We start from the raw sequence: 22,686 nt of genomic DNA on the forward strand, positions 1-22,686 counted from the left end.
CCCACGTCCCAAATTTTCTTTTCTTTGGTAAGTGGGAAAGTCACTTAATCAAGGGTTTTACCGCAGTATTACAAGTAATGAAGCAGGGCGGCTGATAATGTTCATTAAAGCCATCTTTACTATTAGTCGCGACAGGTGACGCCACAATACCCTGTGATCTTAAAAAAGCTGGCCACGTATTTTGTACGTATGTCTAGACCGTGGGTAATCACTTACCTGGTCGATCAACCTGCAATATGAGCAACCTGCAAATCAGGGAATCACATGTGTCCGGCCACGGAAAGAAAGTACCCAATTAACTACAAACAACACACGATTCTCAAGTCAAGCCCTTGGATGAACATAAAGTTATTTCGACACCGTACAGTAATGGTTTATTTTGTATTGAAACTTCGTGTGTGCTTTGGGGCTTCGGGCCAGATGAGGAACGTTTTGTGACGTATTCCGCCCGAAGATTAAAAAACATTATTTAAAATTATTATTGTTTTCTACACGTTTTTAAAACATATTTAAATACATCGTACTGAGATGTATCCTCATGCCAAATCCCATGTTGTATATGCCTATTTAATTACTTGTTGACGTTTCCTTCTTCGGACGGTGAATACAGATTTTGTTATGTAGGCCTACAGCCCTAACATGAAAAAATCTTTTTTGTTTTAACATATATAAATACATCATGCTGAGGTGTATCTTTGTGCCAAATATGTACAATGTACACCTCAGCATTCGCAACCGAGTACTGTTTTTTGTATCCGGGTAACGTTCGGGCTCCGGGCTGTAAATGGGCCGACACCAAGTACTATGCGGGTGTTGGTGTCCAATCTTTTCTTTTGCGATAAAAATACACGCGTCTTTCTTAGGATACCATCCTTGTGAAAACCATAAAAAGACAATCCCGATCGTTTAAACTGTTTATTTTTACACCCAAAGGCCGCGCAGTACGGCACTGTTGAACTGAAAAGATCGTAAGCCCCTTACTCCATATATAAACAGTTAACAACAATGGAAGAGTACAGCGGCTCTGACGTCACTTCCCTTTTTTTCCGAACGCTCACGAAGAAATATGCATAAATCGTACTTTGATACTGATTAGCGTAATTTCTTCATTTTAAGTTGACTACACGTATTTTATTGTTATAAAGTTATTTGTATATTATTTTTATATCATTTTTCTTTTAAAATGAGCTATAATATGGTCTCGTGTCATGTTTCCTTTAAATGCAAATCTATGTTTGTGTAACCAATTTTACCTCCGCATATTGCATTTAGGATATTATTTCATGTATGCTTATTTTCGTGTTTATATCAAATAAAGGTTCAGTCATGCTGTCCTGGGCATACACCTCGGCTATCTGGGCTGTCTGTCCAGGACAGTGGGTTAGTTGTTAGTAAGAGAAGTCAGTGTAGTGAAATCTACAAATGAAAAAATCATAAAATTATTATTAGAAATATATAAAAAGAAATAAATGAACAAACAAATAAATAAATTGGCATATGGATATATTTGCAACAAGTTTTTCACACATTTAATTTTGGACACTTTAAAAACGGCCATTATTAATAATTAAAGGTCAAAGTCTAGATAGATTTCATTAACAAGCTTTTGCAGACATGCTTTTATTAAAACAGTTAAACCTACATACATAAAAACCCCGGTATTGCTAGTTTCTTTTGTGCCATAATATATAAAACACTATGTATTTTGGTCTGGGTATTTGCAAAGGCCACCTAATATAAACATCTTTAAAATTTTAGCTATCAAAATAAACCTCATATTTGACATTCTGTCGAAGTTTAACTTGATGGCCTACATGTACTTTCAACTGGTTGTTTTCTTAATTAGTTAAGTCAATTGTGGATATGTGTGTGACAGTGTGAGGATTAGTTCTCATTCAAGCTTGTTAAACCTGGCTGTCTGCTAGTGTACAGTCATACCAAATAACAATAGAAGAGAAAAACTATACCACGATACCATTGTTGGCTTTTACACTTGTGAATAAACAAAGTATTATCAAATGTTTCATAGTTGGGAATTCAGAACCGTGACAACAATGTACACACTTTGAGAGGACAGAATTTTGTTTACTTTGTTATGTTTGTTGAATTAGGGCAGTGTGGCGATAATCAGATATAGGGTGGAAACAAACGCCGCCAAGTGGCACAAAACGAGGGTAGGGCGCAGCGCCCTTTTGCCGCTGGCTAGATCAGTGTGTAGTTTTCACGAATATTTCTCCCTTGTGTCTGTTTTTCAGTTTGTTCATTGAACGACTCCCTTCCCATCCTGATTACCGCACCGTCTCGGCAAAAGATGTTGCTGAAGTCAAAAAGGTAATAACTAAGCAACCGCAGGGGACTATCGGTTTTGTCTCCGTCCTTCTGTGTGTTTGTCTGTCTGTTTCACGTGTAGTTTTCCAGATGGTTTTTTTTTCACAATGCCTCGAAATATTGATCTGAAATTTTGTGAATAGCTTTATTATGTACTGTTACAGTGGGGAAAACACTTTGTTGTTGAGACAGAAGTAATCTGTAAACTAATGATAGAATATAGATCTGTAAAATAATATTTAAGGAAGCTATTGTAACATTGTAACATATAAATAGAGCCTTTTTAATGACTAAAATTATATATTAAATAAAAAAATTTGTTTAGAATATCGGCATACGTGTACAAGACAGGGGGGCAGTTACCCCCCTAGTCCTGGAGCAAAACCTCAAATTTGGGCAGAAATGATGCAGATATATGTGCGAATCTGAGACCTTTTTACCAAGTGTTTCAATCATTTTACTCTCAAAATTAGTTTTAATCCATGTAAAAATGTGTAGTGATTCGTTTGCATCCGTATATAGCTTTTTGGTAGTAATGCTAATATGAATAAATGTTTTTATCCAGATTCAGGTATATTCGTTTAATTCATGCAAAAGCCAGCCTGCCCCCTACACAAATGGGAGCCCGAATGCCTATGAATATCAGTGTCTGTATATACCGATTCTGGTTGTCCTAATATTTCTAGTAGCTCAAACTGGATTTTGTCACGAAATAATTTAATGCGTACATGTATGTAATATGTAATTTTATTGTTTAAAAGGCTTCGTTTTTTTCTTTATTACCTGCTCTTATGGGAATGTCTTTTGTTTCAGAAAGTAAAACAGGTATTTCCTTTGGCAGAAGAAATTAAGTCAAAGCTAAAGCACCGATATAAAGAAGAACAAAAAATGCGACAGGAAGTTGAAGTATGTACATACATGTACATTTGAAATACTAGTACTTTTAGCCAAGTTTTATATTTGGTTATATATGTTGTATTTATGTACTTAATTAATGCACATACTTCTAATATTGAATGTAGTATACAAGAATTAGCTGACATATTTTTGGAGAGTTAAGCTGTATCCTAATCGGCCGCGAGCATTGCGAGCTACACAACACTATTTATATCCTAACCATAATATATGTTTGTCGCTCATGTCACGCAACAAAAAATAGAACCAATTCCTATTGGTATTTTGTCACGTGCTCGACTACATGAATCTGTTGCGCCGTACACGTGAGGTTAGGATGCAGCAATTGAAATCAGTGGTTTCTTAAAAAATTGCACGCGTCCGGTTAGGATGTTGCTTAAGCATTTTTTTAGACATGGAGGCAGTATGCAGGTTTATATGCATTTTCTCAAGATTGTGACTTCTCAGTAAACCTTTTCGATTAATTCCTCTTTCAGTACTGTATAGTGAATTGTATATCTAAGTACAGCAGTGACATATGTAGTTGATGTACTAAGGTGTCGTTAAACCTGAAGAGAAAAAAATTGGATCTTTTGTCATCTATTTCAGCCTTTGTTTCTCAGCATTTTTGATGCTGAGGGTGTGGGACATAGCCAGTGGTAAAGTGTTCGCTTGATGTGTGGTCGGTCTGGGGTTGATCCCCATCGGTAGACCCATTAGGCTATTTCTCGTTCCAGGCAGTGCTCCACAACTGGTGTAACAAAGGCCATAGTATGTACTATCCTATTTATGGGATGGTACATATAAAAGATGCCTTGCTGCTAATCGAAAAGTGTAGCTCACGAAGTGGTGACAGCGGGTTTCCTCTCTCAATATTTGTGTAGTCCATAACCATATGTCTGACGCCATATAACTGTAAATAAAATGTGTTGAGTGTGTTGTTAAATAAAACATTTCCGTCCGTACTTCCTTTTGATGTTGAAGACTGGCTAGCTACCTTCCTAAACTAACGGTTTCTGTTTTAAAAAAAATATTTCATACATTATTGTTTACTGCAGTCTGTTAGATTTGTCTTTTATTAGTCTCCTACCAGTCCAAAAGGAGGGGACTATAAGTTTAGTCTCTATTTGTCTGTCCATCCATCCATCTGTCCGTCTGTTCAACATATTAAATTTTTTACCTTCTTTTTTTTTGAAATGCCTCAAAGTATTGAGCTGATATTTTGTGTGTAGTTTTAACATGTAGGGTTACAGATCATATTTCATGAGAATTTTCCCATTTTTGACGGACTTATGACCAGATAAAATTTGTCTTTTATGGGAATTTGTTTTAGGGCCATAACTCTGTCAAAAAGTGGATTTTATTCTTTCTTTTTATTAATGCCATTTTTTTTAGGTCACTGGCAGGACTAGCTCTGGATGAGCAGAAAAATTTGCCAAATTATCGATTAATGTTAAAAAATTGCAGGAACCCAGCTATTTTCTAACAAAATGTTAATTATTACATGAAATTATTTCTCCAAATTAAAGTAAAATTCACCAGTTGTTTTTAAAATTGGCAACTGGTGAACTTGGCGAGTGCCAGAGCTAGCCCGGGTCAGGTTATATATTCATGAAGAGTGAAAACCATTCAAATTTTCTACAATATTGACATAGTTATGGCCCTTGAATTTTGTGGGGGCCTGGTAGGGAGCATGTAATGCTTTTAATTAGCAGTACTCTAAAAATGCTTATTTAATCATACGCAGATTGGTAAAGCAGCAACTGTAGGCCACCAATCCACAGATTGGCAAATGAAACTGATCTACATTTGTACATTACAGAATTCAAATCATTAATATTCCTAATCCATGAATATTAAACACTTTTATCCTGCAACCACCGTTTTTGTTGACAGAATATGATGATGGATAAAGCAAATTCATATCCGTATAGTAGCAGGTTATTACTCTTTGATGTGACGTAACACGCATAACTACATTACTTCACCTCTAGGTCATGATACACTGTGGCTGAAATAACAGCTTTTCACCTTAATTTATATTGTCTGCAGAATAAAAATAATAACTAGTTATGGTCATAGGATATCTGCTTTATCCTGTTAAGGCCAAATGAGAAATTATGCTCAGCAGAGCCCTGGGGAATTTCCCATTCTTACAATCACAGGATAAACAGATATCCGACATCATTAACTACTTGTTTTCTATATCTATCCTACACACTTCTTGTGATAAATATTACTAATCCATGAATGATAAACATTTATTTACCCTACAAACTTCTTGTGATAAATATTACTAATCCATGAATGTTAAACACTTATCTACCCTACACACTTCCGATTCCCATTCTTACCATCACAGGATAAAACAGATATCCAATGTCATTAACTAGTTATTCTCTATATCTACCCCACACACTTCTCGTGATAAATATTACTAATCCATGAATGTTAAACACTTATCTATCCTACACTCTTCTCATCATAAATATTACTAACCCTTCAACTCATGCATTTTTTTGTTTTTCTCAATATATTTAGCTGTGTTGAAATTTCCTCATATTTTCACCGATTTTTCCAGAAAAAACGTCAAGCAGAGTTGGACAAAGAGGAAGAAAAGCGAAGACAAGAAGAAGACAAGCTAAAACTTGAGGAGCTGGCTATCCTGGAACAGAAGAAGCTGGAGTCGGAGGAGCAGTGGATGCGAGAACAGGAGGAGCGCTATCACGAGCTGCAGGAACAGGAGCGCAGAAAGGCTTCTCAGACAGACGAACAGAGAGATCTTCCCACGAACAATTTGTCTAGTCACAGTGGACTGAACAATGAACGTCCTGCGGTGCCTTCCGGCACACTAGAATTTGTGCCAAATGACCTGGGTGATATGTCGTTGATCCAACCAAGTCGACAGGATTATGTACCTCCACAAGTGCCGGACAGAGAGCTGAAGAAAAACTTAACAATTAACGATATTCCTGGGTATAGTATTGTTTTTTTTATATTTCACAGACATTAATATAGATCTTCTTTTTGCAACAACCCATTACAGTTACATTTAACAATGAAAAAACGTAAGGGCCATATTTTAAGCCTGTTTAAGCATTGTAAAATACTAATTTAAAATGTATGTAGTTACACATAAACAGACTTCATAAATTCGTCTCATTTTGCTTTTTCAAGTATTTTATTTTATTTCATTTCTGTGTTGGCTTACTGTTTTTAATATATCAATAGTAAATTGTTTAACAAAGTTGCAACTTCTAATAACCCCAAAAATAACCCTATTTGTTTTCCAACCATTCTGCAGTTATTTAATTTTTTTAAAGCTAACCACAAATGGTATCCAATTTCAAATAGTAGCAGGACACTAAAATTCATGTCCTATCATCTGACATAGTTGTACTTCTGATTACATGAGTTTTGTTTCTCCACAGTGATAGCTTGTTTGGTTTTTATGAAGGGTATCACACATGTAGGACAAATGACTGTTTTTCAGACAGAAGGGTATAACTTGTAAATAAGCAACTGTATGGTGCATAGCTTCAGAAGTATATATTGCAAATCATTATGTGGTCTCTTTTAGTTTGAGAAATTATTGGTGCACTAGAAAAGTGAATTGTTGATGAAAGTAATTTTAAGTGCATAACTGTCAGTCAGACTTAAATTTAAATCTTGTTTTTTCTTAAAGGGACAGACCCCAGTTTTTAAACACTACAGCATACTTTTCACTATTAGAGCTGTTTATGATCACTGAAATCAAACATTACTTATATTTTATTCTTTAGATTATCCATTTCTGTAGAATCGCAGTGTTTTTGGTCATCCTGGTGTTTTTAATACAAACAAAATGCATTTTACATATTTTTTAAAAACGCACGTGCGTCTGAGAAATACCTGTTTATTGATTCGAGTTCTAGTCTATTTTTAAGGATATTTCACGTTTTAACATCACAGTCTCTTCTTTCACTCAATTATAACCTTATCGAAATGAGATACAGGTTTGTACATTAACTAAACTCAGGGCTCGAACTTAAGAATTTGCTCCCATGGCAATTTTTAAAAGAATTGCAATGGGCGAAACAGTCCTCCGACAGCAATTTTGAACCTGCCTTTGGCAAAAAAAATTAAAAGTGACATTTGCAGCAAATAAACCTGACTGAAAGGATATCTTGTTATATGTAGACATCTTTTAAATGTGAAAATGTTAAATATTGGCAGATAATGTACACCAGGTGTATACATTTCACCATTGTTGAGGAGCTTTACCGACGGCACAAAAAAGCCATTGGTGATGCTTTCCACCTACGGCAATTTATATCTGAACGACAGCAATTGCCGTCGGTGCCGCCATTAGGTTTGAGCCCTGTAAACTTAGTGTCCATTTTTAACGGGTTAAAACTAGAGTTTGCACTTTTAAAGAAGGAAAACATGCTGTTTGGGATGTTCTCAGTGAAATATATATAAGATGCCAAAATATGTTTTTCCTTCAGAAAACCCCCCATTAATTCCCCCCTTTGTTTCGCTTATTGTGTCGCTTCATGTCTGTTTCCCTTTTTTAATACTGGATACATAAAGTCTTATTAAATTTTATTGCTCCATTTCATCATAGACATTTTTGGTTAGCACTGTCATTAATGTGTTAAATATGTGTGGCTTCTATCAGCCAATTAAGACTTGACTTTGTAGGTTACTAAGCCCGTCTGTGGACCGGTCAATGTGTTAAATATGTGTGGCTTTTATCAACCAATTAAGACTTTATTTTGTAGTTCACCAAGTCCGTCTGTGGACCGATCAACAAAACCGGCACTGATTGACCACTTCACTAGTCCGTTTGGTGGCAGTGGACTGCGGCAGGTTACAGTTCCTAAAGATTTGATAAGTCAGTTTACAGCGATTGCACAACCCAACACGGATAAAAATGTAGAAACCCTGGGCATCCTGTTTGGTTCACTGGTATGCTTTAGAAAATTTGCATTTACATGATTATATTATTATTAATACGTAGACGTTGACATTGTATCATGTTACATGTATCATTAATATACTCTGTAAACTATTGCATGTTGTTCTATTTATATGTGAACTGCTCTTTAAAAAAAACCCCACCATGTTGTAGATGTGGGTTTTTTTGTGGTGGGGGTGGGGGGGAGGAGTTGTGCTTTTTTTTTAAAGTGAAGTGGGTATTGTTAAATGAGGGGGTGGGATGTAGCCCGGGGATAAAGCGTTCGCTTGATGCACGGTCGGTCTAGGATCGATCCCTGTCGGTGGACCCATTGGGCAATTTTTCATTCCAGCATGTGCTCCACAACTGGTGTAACAAAGGCTGTGGTATGTACTATCCTGTCTGTGGGATGGTCCATATAAAAGATCCCTTACTGCTAACTGAAAAGAGTAGCCCATGAAATGGTGACAGTGGGTTTCCTCCCTCAATTTCTGTGTGGTCTTTAACCATATGTCTGGCGCCATATAACCGTAAATAAAATGTGTTGAGTGCATCGTTAAATAAAACATTTCCTTCCTTGTTAAATGAATATATATTGTAAAAAAAAATGTATGGTTGTACATACAGTACTGTAGGAATTGTGGTTCATGTTTTTCAGGCCCAGAATGCTTTCCACATCACCGATTTGTTTATCCCGCACCAGACAGGTACACCCGACAGCTGTGATATGGAGTTCGAGGAGGACTTGATAGACTATCAGGACAAGCTGAACCTCATAACACTTGGATGGATTCATGTGAGATGATTACATTCAATACAACCTGTACTTGACCACGTTTGAATTGTCCCTTGCTAAAATTAAAACTGAATTAGTGAATTGATTTAATCAGGTAATAAATTTGCCAAACAGCTACCTAGGATATTTAATGGTTCTTTATTTCATTGCGTTTTCTGTCCAAGACAAATTCAGTGTGTCTAAGACAAATTCAATGAGGGGGCGGGACTTAGTTCAGTGGTAAAGCGCTTGCTTGATGCGCAGTTGGTTTGCGATCGACCCCTGTCGGTGGGCCCATTGGGCTATTTCTAATTCCAGCCAGTGCACCACAACTGGTGTATCAAAGGCTGTGGTATGTGCTATCCTGTCTGTGGGATGGTGCATATAAAATATCCCTTGCTACTAATGGAAAAATGAATCGGGTTTCCTCTCCAAGACTATATGTCAAGTTACCAAATGTTTGACATCCAATAGCCGATGATTAATAAATCAACATGCTTTAGTGGCATCTTTAAACCAAAAAAACTTTAACAAATTCAATGCATCTTCAAATTACTTCCAGCCAGTGCACCATGACTGATATATCAAAGACTGTGGGATGGTGCATATAAAAGATCCCTTGCTGCTAATCGAAAAAGAGTAGCCCATGAAGTGGCGACAGCGGGTTTCCTCTCTTAATATCTGTGTGGTCCTTAACCATATTTCCGACACCATATAACCGAAAATAAAATGTGTTGAGTGCGTCGTTAAATAAAACATTTCTTTCATTTTTCTTTCTTCAAATTATTGTAAAAAATTTACAAATGTTTTACTATATCTTCGAAAATAGTTGAATCATGGGTTAGTTCTAAATAATAATGACTTGTGAAATAAAAGTGTGTCATTTGATTTGTTCTATGTAGAAGTATTTAGGTTTTTTATTTTGGTCGTTGGAAATTCTTTATTACATGAGCATTTTTAATTGCTTATTAGACAAAACTCACTTTTCGATCTTAGCCAAATGTTATTTCAAAGTGTTTTGCACTATGATGTCAAACGTAAAATATGTTGTCATTATCGGCAAGACGCTACATCTTCCGAATTCTGTCAATCAAACTGATAGCAATTGTTGGTCAATGCTGAGGAGATTCCCCGTTTTACACCAGAAATAGTGCAATATCATGATTCATAACTTTTCAAAATCATAGAGCAGTGCAATATGATCTCAGACAGAATCACACTTGACATAACATTAACCAATTGGAAGTCATGTAGAATGTTTATGACATGATGCAATGTTTCATGGAGCACAAAAAATAAATATAGCGACCTCAGTCTCCATCCATATTTTTGGCACTATGATGTCATACTTTTTGACATTATGTCTCAGACGATACCATTTCTGAATGATATATTTGTGGGGGTTTTTCCTGAATGCTGATGAAACCAATAGAACTTATTGGTCAGTGTGACGGGAATTCTGTGTTTTTAAAACTTTTAGACCAGAAGAGTGCAATATCTTGAATTATCGGTTTGCAAAACCACACAGCAGTGCACTATGATCTAAAACAGAAACCCACATGACATAACATTGATCAATCAGTAGTTATATGTAATATACAGGATGTAATAAACATATTTATCCTATAACTTGCCCATGATATCCATGTTATAATAATTTAATATAAACCCATGTGATAATTTCAGTGTATTAACCCAGTTAATAATGGTATGCAAATTTGCAAGATCGCTAGGTAATGTGTTGCTGTGGCTGGGTCATTTGCTTACAAGTCAACAAGACCTGTGTACCTGATCATAACGTTTTCAAAGATTTAGTTTGTGCTAATCGTGATGACATCATATTAACGATGGCGGTGACTTTAGTACTGTGATTTACTAAAAAAATTAATTAAAATATTATTTTAGAAGTGTTATAGGATAACTAGAATTCGCTACTCATATTTTTTATATGTAAAATATCAGCCTCATCTAGTTAATTGGTATTTGTCTCAGCAGAGCCTCGACAAATACCAATTAACATAGACTTGGTTGATATTTTCCATATTAAAAAAAACTTGTGACGAATCCTCTATATATACATAAAATGAGTTGTCAAGTTTAAGGAAACTGATCTTTTCAAAAGATGTCCTTTTATTGAGTGTACACTTGACTTCAAAATTAATGTAGGGGTGGGACATAGCCCAGTGGTAAAATGCTCAACTGATGTGCGGACAGTCTAGGATCAATCCCTGTTGGTGGGCCCACAGGGCTATTTCTAGTTCCAGACAGAAAGAAGTGTTTTATTTAACGACGCACTCAACACATTTTATTTACGGTTATATGGCGTCAGACATATGGTTAAGGACCACACACATTTTTTTTAGAGGAAACCCGCTGTCGCCACATAGGCTACTCTTTTTTACGACAGGCAGCAAGGGATCTTTTATTTGCGCACCCCACAGGCAGGATAGCACAAACCATGGCCTTTGTTGAACCAGTTATGGATCACTGGTCGGTGCAAGTGGTTTACACCTACCCAATGAGCCTTGCGGAGCACTCACTCAGGGTTTGGAGTCGGTATCTGGATTAAAAATCCCATGCCTCGACTGGGATCCGAACCCAGTACCTACCAGCCTGTAGACCGATGGCCTGCCACGACGCCACCGAGGCCGGTAGTTCCAGACAGAGCACCACGACTGGTATATCAAAGGCTGTGGTATGTGCTATCCTGTTTATGGAATGATGCATATTTAAAATTCTTTGCTACTAATGGGGAAAATGTAGTGGGTTTCCTCTCTAAGACTACGTTAAAATTACCAAATGTTTGATATCCAATAGCCGATGATTAATAAATCATTATGCTCTAGTGGTGTCATTAAAGAAAACAGATTTTAAAAAACAACTTTTTAAAAATTCATGTAGATTTGTTTTTAAATATTTGTTTCAGACCCACCCAACGCAGACAGCATTTCTGTCCAGTGTTGACCTGCATTCACAGTTCCCTTATCAGAAGATGTTGCCAGAAGCTATAGCCATTGTGTATTCACCAAAGTTTCAAGAGTAAGTAATTGAAATAGTGTCAAAAATTTGCTTATACAAGTGAAACCCCTGTGGACCAGATACCCATGGGACCAAGTAAAAAGTCCAGTTTTAAGGGGAATTTGGTTCAGAAGTTCTGTTATGTACTGATATTTAAAAAAGGACGTTTTGAGAGAATTCCAGTTTTCAGAAGGTGCTGTTTTGGAGTATTTCTCTGTATTACAAAATATTAATATAATATTGTTTAAAAATTCAAAATGTCATTAGTGACATACTGTAGCAAAACATAATTATAGGATATTAAACCAGCTTTTTATCAATTGGAAGGGATGGAGGATGATAAATTATTACCAACATGGTTACAATAATCTTGATTCATATCAAAGTCACTTCAAGTTTCTCATGGGACATAACACTTCAACATCATAATATACGATGACATCATACAATTAGCATACTACGACCATACCAGAACATTACCGTAATCAAACAAGTTCAGTGATAGAAATTAAAATTGATTAAAGATAATAAATAAGATATTATACTCACTACAATTTCATATCATATTTATGTCTCTCATGATAATTGAAAATTATTTCACTTGGGACATAAACATGATACGAAATAAAGGAATTTGTTTAGGGTAATTACATCTGGCTTTTTTTTCTTTTGTGATGATGAGAAAGCACCACGTCTAGTCACTGACATTTTACAAAAAGCATGTGCTGCAGCAGGTGCACTGCACCACCTCCAACTCTGAAGATTATGGATTGCTCCCCGCCCCCCCCCCCCCCCCCCCCCCCACACACACACACACACCAGGTGGGACATAGTTCAATGGTAAACGTTCGTCTGGTGCGCAGTCAGTTTGGGATCGATCACGTCAGTGGGCCCATTGGGCTATTTCTCGTTACATCCAGTGCAACATGATTGGTATATCATAGGCCCTGTATGTGCTATCCTTTCTGTGAGATGGTGCATGTAAAAGATCTCTTGCTACTAATGAAAAAATGTTGTGGGTTTCCCCTCTAAGACTTTATTCAAACAGTACCAAATATTTGACATCCAATAGCCGATGATTAATAAATCATTGTGATCTAGTGGTGTCGTTAAGCAAAACAAACTTAACTTTGGCTCCCCTAACAGGTGAAAAGCAAATCAATCTCCAGTTGCTGTACAAATACAGCAACATTTACAGTTATTTTAGTATCATATCTGTACAACATTCAGAATGAATACTGATTTGATATCACATTAATTTTCAGGACTGGTATCTTCCGCTTGACGTCAGATCGAGGACTTGATACCATTGGCAGATGCAAAGAGAAAGGATTCCATTATCATGCCAAAGAACCTCCACTTTTTGAGGTAGGGAAACTCAGATGATGAAAATTGTTTGAGTTAGTATTTGTACACCGTAATTGAAAAATGGAGATAAGCACATACGTTTCTTGTTTGATAAATTGTACTTGCAACGTTAGTTACACAATGGTTGTCCCAAATTGGATTAAATAGAGGATATGTCACAAGTGTTTTTTAATGTGGAAAATATCGGTATTCGTCGAGACTCAGCCGAGACAAATACAGATTAACTAGATGAGGTTAATATTTTACATATCCAAAACACAAGTGAAAAACCCAATAACACTTCTGAAATAACATTTTAATTCAATATTTGATAAATCTCAGGTCCAAAGTCTTCTGATTGGCCTGGATGTAATTTGACACCATCTTATCAAAACATTAGGGGGTACAGGTTTTGTTGACAAATGACCCATTGACAGCAAAAAAATATTAACCGGGTTAATCAGGTCTCTAAACTGCCAATCGCCAGGTCACCAAAATGCATCCAAAGTCCCATTTGAGCGACTTTAAATATGAAAAAATAATGGCGCTAGTCGCCCAAAAATATTATCCACTGTTAATAATTGTCAACAGAAGTATTTTATTCAACATTAAAATCTTGCTTGTGGTTCGCAAAACTGAACATATCGGCTTACATCACCATGAAAGTCAAACTTGATTTGTAACATAACATGACAAAGTTATATACAAAATTTCAGTTCAATATCTTAAGGGATTGCCCAAAAAAATCCAGAAACACATTTTCATAATCTCCAAAGTTAAGAGCCGTAAAATGTCAAAAATGGGTAAATCAACATGAAAGTTAAATTTAATCTGTAACAGAATGTGATCAAGCTATACACAAAATTTCAACTCAATATCTTGAGGCATTACAAAAAAAGAGAGTTGAAAACACATTTTCGTAGTGCCTAAGTTCAAGGGCCATAACTCTTTCAAAAATGGGTAACTTGCCATGAACGTCAAACTTGATCTGTAACAGTGCAAGATACATACATGTAAAGCTGTACTCAAAAATTGTGAAAAAACCCACAACATCTGGAAAACTATAATTAGGACAGATGAAACAAGTGGAATAGTCTTGCACATTATAGACAAGTGCAATATATAGATAATCTTATTTAAATGTTAAGATACAATTTATCTTAACAAATTATGTTGTACTGTATCTAACAAACAAAAGCTATTATTTTAATACACGCTTTAACAGTGTTTGAAGATAAATAGTATCTAACAATAAAGTGTAGTATTATATAATTTTACATATCTTCCAAACCCAGGTTTACAAATTTAATAAATATCTGTTCAGCTACTGGTAAGTTGTTTCCAGGGCATTCAGTTAACATGTAGCATCCGTTTAGTAAATAAGCCGTCACCATGGAGCAGCCAAACAGATTTCTTTGAATCGATCTACCACATAAGTTGGATATTGCCATGTTATACCACATCTATCACCATAGGTTTTTTTTCTCTAATACCGGCAAGTGTTTTCATTATCTATTATGATTTTACATTAAATTTTATTGTTGATAAAATATTTTAAAAGGATTTTTTTTTTCCTTTCAGAACTGTGACCATGTGACAATACTTGAAAATAAAAAAGCTTCAGTTTCCGATTACAGAAGAAAATGAAAAACAAAAGAAGACTTTATGTTACAAGATGTTGGTGCTTATTGTAACGTGATGCAATGTTTTCACCGGATTTGAAAATCAGCATGCATGCTTGTAAAACATTTTTAAAATGTCCAGACTTTAGTAAAGTCTGAAATTCTGCATGCATTTTATGATGTTCAAGACTAATGACTTTAAAAAAAGCATTGATTCTTGACTAAATATACAGAACTTCACATATGGACATTACCTTTCTGCTGCTGGCGATGGTATCAACATTTGTGTTTAGCTCAGTGTTAAAGTTTCACAATTAACTGCCACGTTTCACAAACTAAGTCTGACATCAATTAAATTTGTGTTATAGTTACATCGGTGAATGTTCATCTTAATACAATGTCATGTTAAAAACAAAAATAATAATAATAATATTTTTTTTTTTTTTTTAAATATACATTGAGATGAACATCTATGGATGCAATTATGACCATCACCAAATAAAATTATGATAGGTGAGACAGTTCTCCAGATGTAACAAAAAGGGCAACCTAATACCAGCCTTCACTGAAAGTGTTTTTTGTCAATAATTTCAGTTTGGCTTAATGTAACAAAACAAAAGGAAACCCATTTTTAAAAAACACAAATATTTTATAGTTACAGTATGTACAATTTGTAGGCTATAAACACTGGTTAAGATATGAATAAAACGGCACTACTGAAACCGTAAAACATGTAGTCTGCTCACAGAAATTGAAATTATATTTTCTCAATATTTGTTTTTACTGTGGTAGGCAGCACAATCAATAGCAGAAAAAGAAAGAAAAATGTTTTATTTATTGACGCACTTGATACATTTTTATTTACAGTTATGTGGTGTTGGACATATGGTTTAGTGAAGGCTGGTATGGGGTATAAAGTAAGGATGTGAGTATATTTGGAGTGAAATGTTTAATGTTCCACCAGATGTTTGACACGAAAACAATCCATTAACAAACGTCTTTTTGACAGTTCTTGTGGCAGTAGGTTTTATGTTACTGGAAGATTGTAGATTGTGAAGACATTTAACAAAACAAGTATTATTTTATGGTGATACTAATATTATTAAAAAAATAATAATAATAATAATTATAACTTGTATTAATTTTAACGGATGAAATTATTATTTTGTTCTACAAAATAAAATTAAAATTAAATGTTCAGGGGAGCTAACTCTTAATAGCATAAAAGAAGTATTGTGCAGGTCACAATAGTCTTTTATTACTTAATAATGGGTATGTAATAAAGTTTATTAAGAGATGGTGCTTGCGCTTATAAGACTACAGTCCAGACTCCAGACCTAAGCAAAATCTTCAGACTTTTAACTACATACTACTTGTATATGTAAAACTTAAATGAAGCTTTGAGTCTAGCCACTGAAGATTTACAAACACGAGGCCAGGCCCTCTGCTTATTAAACTTTTTAAAGTCTTTAAACACTTTGAGACATTTAACATCATAGCATCTCATTCAAATTGCATGTGTGTTATATCATAATTTTTTTGGAGTCGAGACTCAAAACGGGTTAGAAGCTCAGGCTCAGGAGTGACTTAACTTGCTTCCTTACAACCTTTCAGGACCTGATGCAAATGGAAAAAGACACCATTGGTTTATCAAAACATCCTGATAACCAGTGCATTCGTTAGCTGGTTTTTTCATACTGGAGTGACGTTGAACATTCATTCATTCAATCATTCATTCATTCATTCATTCATTAGCTGTGGTGACATTTGTACTAACTACATAGTTTATAATAAAATGCTCCAACTTCAATGCATCATATTTGTACAGGGGCGGATTATGGGGGGGGGGGGTTTCCCAGTTGCATAGAACCCCTCCCCTCGGCTAAAAAAAACCCCACCCCACCACATAGATCTAAATTGATGTCCACATAAAATTTACAATTTCAAATTATAAACATTTCCATATTGTTTCGGAAACCCCCTTACCTAAACCATAATCCGCCCCTGTTGTACATGGTTGTGTTTGGTGAATGTAGTTGCTCCATGATTCTTTATACAATTTACCATACAGTGCTTTATACCTTGTTTAATTTATTTATTTTTAATTAGCTATGAATTTATTTATTTTGGTAATTTGAAGGGACTCCCTAGTCAAATTCAAACCTACTTAAAGCGGCATTATTCGGGATTATTTTTATTATTTAAGCATATAGAACCGAAAATCCAATTATGTTTGGTGCATGTATGACGTTGCACTCCACATTGGTTTCACTACGCTGGCTTATCCAGGTCAAAAACAAAGCCAGTATTTTGAAAGTGGGACACTTTTGACGGGCTCGTACCGATATTGGTTTTCATTGGCTTATCACAAGTATAGAATTCCCCAACAAAAGATCACGTGAGATCGCAATTTTTGAACAAATTTAACTGTCTTGATTGAGGGGTCGTCTCATATCTCCAAAACATATTTATATCCATAGAGGTATGGTACAACGCCTTTCCAGGGGTCGGTGGGTGGGGGATTTGCCTTGAAATTTTGAAAGTGGACAGCTGTTGGCATACGCGTTACATGTAAGGGAGTGTTACTAATTACGTAACGCTCTAGGGGTAGAGGAAGAGGGTACTGTGTTCAATTTATGTAACATTTTTCAAGACTATATGTTACTTTTATTCATTACTTAGACCTAAAAAGGTGTTTTTTGGAAATGTGCAGTCAGTCTAGGATCAGTACCCATCGGCGGGTATATAAAAGACCATGGTATGTGATATCCTGTCTGTGGGATGGTATATATAAACGATCCCTTGCTAAAATAAAATGTAGCAGGTTTCCAAGGCGCGTGTGCAGGGGTTTCAGCAGGGTTGGGGTTATAGACTGTGTTGAGCGAAATTTATATGGGGCCATGCTCCCCCCCAAAAATACATTTCAATTTTGTTTAAGCTTGGGGAAGTAAGGGTTTCGACCTCCAATACCCTCCCCCTGCACATGCACCCGATTCCTCTCTAAGATTATATGTCAAAATTACCAAATGTTAGATGGAAGGAAGGATAGGATATGTTTTATTTAACGACGCACTCAACACATTTTATTTACGGTTGTATGGGGTCGGATGATTATTAAATCAATATGTTTTATCTTTGATGTCATTAAACACACCCCCCTTAACTTTACCCTTTCCAAATGAAATAATAGTTATTTGAATTTGTCAATTTTAATACGTAAAATTAAGAAGTGAAAACGTTCAGTCTACTTTAGTATATTTTATTTTTAAAATATATACATGATTAATGTGTTACTAGTATACAAACTAAACTTTGAAAGTTCTACTAACACTTTATAAAATATTTTCTGAAATAGGAAGGTACGACTGTCGATAATACGTTGTCAAGATCAAACTGGTTTCAACTACAGCGCAAGATTTCTCTTTTAATTTTTTTAGAGGAACCCTACAATTTGAAATCGGCAAATGCACGTGTTAACTGAAACTGACAACAGGCTGTTGTTTGTGCTTTGCTGAGCAATGGCGGCACAGGCGACGAATAGAGCGTATACTTTTGACGATATTCGTTCATAGCGAACACACACGAGTTTTTTTAAAAGTGCATTTGAGCTTGTATTTGATATTTGTGCATGATGTTATAATATGGTAACCAGATAATGTAACTTTAATGTTTTATCAGTTCACTGAACAGCCACTTTACTGCACTTTATTTAAGATCCTTTATGGGACATTTTAGCAACATCGTTTCGGCTTTCTACACCATAGATATCACATATGATATCTTACTGTCATTTTATTTCAGAGATCCATGTTTTATAAATAGTACTTTTGTGTATTGTAATTTTTGTTGAACAGTGAGATATAATTGTAATCATTAAAGGGACATACCCTAGTTTTTAAACACTAAGGCATATTGTTTTACTATTGGAGCCGTTTTTGATAACTGAAATCATACTTTCCTTAGATTTTATTGTTTAGATTATCAATTTCCGCACATTTGAAGAGCTTTTGGTCATCCTAGTGTTTTTAATATCACAAAATGCATTTCTCGTATTTTTAAAATGCACGTGTGTCTGAGAAGTAACAGTTCCGGGGTCGAGCTTGTCTATTTTTAGAGGGTATTTTACCAGTACAAGTCACTGACTCACGTTTCATACAATTGTAACTTTATCCAAATGTGTTACAGGTTTGTACATTAACTAAACTTAGTGTTAATGTTCACGGGTTGAAACTAGGGTCTGTCCCTTAAAAAACAAACCAAAAAAAACAATAGTAATTTTACCTTAAATGTTTTACAGCATTTTAAAAACTAAAGAATGAAGAATTTGTTTATTATTGTACGAGTATGTAAAGTGATGTCCTTTGAACGGTGATGTTATTCACATTGTAAAATACAGTGAAACTCCCCTAAACCGGACACCCTCGGGACCAAGTAAACATTTGGTTTTAAGAGGTATCCAGTTTAGAGAGGTTCTCTTCTGTACAGATATTTACAAGGGGGCCACAAAAAATGTCCAGTTTTGAGGGAATTCCGGTTTACAGAGTGTCCGGTTTTCAGAGGTTTCACTATAGTTGTGAACCATGACATATGGCTTCTCAGGTGACCTTCACACCTACCAAAATAATTGTCAGTTCCATATTGAGCAGACAATATTATCTACTGGTTAGTATGGGCTGTCAGCTCCGTACTGAGCAGACAATATTATCTACTGGTTAGTATGGGCTGTCAGTTCCGTACTGAGCAGACAATATTATCTACTGGTTAGTATGGGCTGTCAGTTCCGTACTGGGCAGACAATATTATCTACTGGTTAGTATGGGCTGTCAGCTCCGTACTGAGCAGACAATATTATCTACTGGTTAGTATGGGCTGTCAGCTCCGTACTGAGCAGACAATATTATCTACTGGTTAGTATGGGCTGTCAGTTCCGTACTGAGCAGACAATATTATCTACTGGTTAGTATGGGCTTTTTTGTGGGTTTGTTTTTAGTAAATGTTGAGAAAATATTCAAGTTCAAGATGACAGTAAAATGTACCATCTATCAAATACAACCGATAAAAAAAAAAAAGACCATTGATTTGTTAACTTATATTTACTGTGTATGAAGTAAACATGATGATATAAAAATGTGCCGTCATCGATCTTAGTGTAGTTTGACAAGACTCAAAAATTGATATACAGAGTTCATACAGGTGGTCAAAATCCTAAAGTCATGAAAATTTGCAAAATTAATGTCATTTTTCCAGATTTTAATTTGGGTAAAATAATGATAGATGGCAATTGATTGCAAATTAAAAAAAAGTTCCTATTTAAAATAGTGTACTATAAGAAGAGTGGCAGTTTCATTAAACCATTGTAAAATTATGTCGATAATAATAGAATAAGCAAATTGAATCCATAAAAAAGAAAGTCACTAGCCCTCACAGAAGTTTCAACTAGTCCCTATGTTTTATGGTAAGCCCCGCTTTCCATTAACACGATTCTGCATGTGTTTTATTATGCATGTTTTCGTGCATTAGAAATGTGCTTTTCCATATCTGTGTTTTTGCAAGCTGATTACCATATTGTAAAATTTGATGTAGTCGAAGAGTACTTTATGGCAAAAGTAATTGCTTCACGTTTTGATGTCACCGGTGCAGAAAAATAGCTCATTTATCGACTTTGTTTTTAAGCACACAAAGAATTGTATGTATGGAAAAGGTATTATGTAAATACACTGTACTGATAAACTCCTGTGCAGTTCACGCATGCAAAATCATGTTAATGTGAAATGTGTCTAATACAGTTGATAATTTCTACTAACACTGACTAAAAATTCACTAATGGGGAAAGAGGGACAGAGGTTTTGTCGAACCCTAGTGAAAAATGCCTATTTAAAAAGTAATGAAATTCAGTTAGGAGATAACCATTATGGAGTTTTTAGATTTTCGGGTGTTATTGTCCATTTGATCCTGCAAATGTCATTTTTGACCAAAGGCATTAGCCCGAGTTCAGAAATGAAACATTTGCGGGCATCAAACAGACAATAACACCCGCAAATCTAAAAACTCCATATGGTTATGTCCATTGTAAACTGAATCGTTTTTCTATGGAATTAACTGTATATTTGGTATTTCTTGACAAAAATACCTGGCTACAATCTAACTGTAGACCCTTGAATCGTCAACTTGGCCTGCTCCAATTGCTAATGACATCACTTTCTAGCACTGGGGGAGTGCAACTTTATTTACGGGTCTAATTACTAATATTTGTTTATCTGAAATGTGTGGTTCTCTGTGTAACCGAGAGATAGCTCAAGTGATAAAACGTGCAAAACATTCCCAGAAACTTGGAGGTTTGTTTCATCATCCATATTTAATATAATATGTTATTGATGGAATGTATGTTATATATATATATATTATAGACTGTTTTATGTTTGTGATCACAATTTTCTGTGAGTGTTATGGATCAAGCGATGGAGAGAGAGAGAGAGAGAACCTTCTTTACATGTCCATATACCACCGGTTTTGAACATGCCTGTCCTGGGCTTAACCTCTGACAACACCAGTGACTAAGTCTGGGCCAGGAGGGGGGAGGTAAGTTTGAAGTGGGCAGAATTTGAATAGCAATTTAGTAATTAGGTCAAAGACCTAAAGCCAAAATAAGAGAGCTGATTCGATCTACCATCTCTGGCAGAAAGTTTAAAAGTCCAAAATTAAAATTAGAGTGTTTGGTCGAAAAGGTTTTAAAGTGATTTGAGCAGTTTAGACGGGCTACCAAAATGAAGTGCGTCGGACTGTTTACAAAAAAACAAACATAAAATTTTGAACCGCGACCAAATAAGTCCGACTAAACCCAGAAAACAAGAGGTGACCTGGAGGTGAAGGTTCTAGGAGAGGTTGGCGGCTACGGGGATGTGATGAAGAGCTTAGTGTTGAACTGTGGCACCAGCTTCCTCCACTGGTGGGCTAGCAGTGTCTTAGCTAGCTCAACGTAATGATCTTGAGGACTCTGTGGATGGTGGTGTTGTCCATTTCTCTGAAGAGAACACCTTGTCTATAGAGTCCATCCTGCCGTAACATCACCACGAGTCTAAGCGTCCCGTAACTCTGTATCTCCGTATCGTGGATGCTGACCTCACTGCCGTCCAAGAAGCGCTTGAAAGCTCTCTCGATGACACCTCCCGGCAGTGAGTCCATATGTGGTGTGTCACTGACCAAGTACTTAGAGTACTGGTTTTTGATCTTCGAGACTCCAGGAAGGCCGGGCCTTGGCTAGATTATCACTCGGGGGAAGTGACGGCCTTCCATTTCACTGCATCAGCATCCTTGATCTTCTCAGTGAAGTTCCCCTGGTGTGGGGTGTTTCGACGTGGACAGATGCGAAGGAGTTATAATGGGAGACGCTGTCCGTGGAGTCTTTGCACATGGCAGTGTCCAACAGTGGCGTTGATTCATCTGGCTGCAGTCTGCATCGAAACAACTGGCTTGGCTGGCTTGGCTGGCTTGGCTGGCTTGGCTGGCTTGTTGGGTTGTGGTGGGGGCGACAACGCAGACAGGACCCCTGCTGGCGGTTGAGCTGCCAGTTTTGGTACCCCCTGTACTGGCCCTGGTGCACGTTTCCTCCTCCTCGTTCCTCTTCCTTTCCTGTTCGGAGCTATGCGTCACCATACACCAAAGTCACGTTTGCCTGTAACTCAGGAGCACATGAACATATGTCTAGCTTCATCATTGTCAAGCTAGAGTGCAAAGCATGGAATGTATGTTTATATATATATATA

The 22,686-nt window shown here is 36.1% G+C and overlaps 1 protein-coding gene across 1 annotated transcript in view; it reads left to right on the forward strand.

The window, feature by feature from the left end:
• LOC121379601 (STAM-binding protein-like) overlaps window positions 1-17,302 on the forward strand; it is a 17,591-nt gene extending 289 nt beyond the window's left edge. Inside the window, exons 2-9 of the mRNA XM_041508249.1 lie at window positions 2,256-2,331; window positions 3,142-3,234; window positions 5,804-6,198; window positions 7,986-8,172; window positions 8,820-8,957; window positions 11,863-11,975; window positions 13,220-13,322; window positions 14,883-17,302. Coding sequence (XP_041364183.1) covers window positions 2,256-2,331; window positions 3,142-3,234; window positions 5,804-6,198; window positions 7,986-8,172; window positions 8,820-8,957; window positions 11,863-11,975; window positions 13,220-13,322; window positions 14,883-14,948 — 1,171 coding nt within the window. The 3' untranslated portion in view covers window positions 14,949-17,302. The remainder of the gene's footprint in view (window positions 1-2,255; window positions 2,332-3,141; window positions 3,235-5,803; window positions 6,199-7,985; window positions 8,173-8,819; window positions 8,958-11,862; window positions 11,976-13,219; window positions 13,323-14,882) is intronic.
• Window positions 17,303-22,686: the final 5,384 nt, after the last annotated feature.

Source organism: Gigantopelta aegis, chromosome 8 (assembly GCF_016097555.1).
Source record: "Gigantopelta aegis isolate Gae_Host chromosome 8, Gae_host_genome, whole genome shotgun sequence".
In the NCBI taxonomy this organism is placed as follows: Eukaryota; Metazoa; Mollusca; class Gastropoda; order Neomphalida; family Peltospiridae; genus Gigantopelta; species Gigantopelta aegis.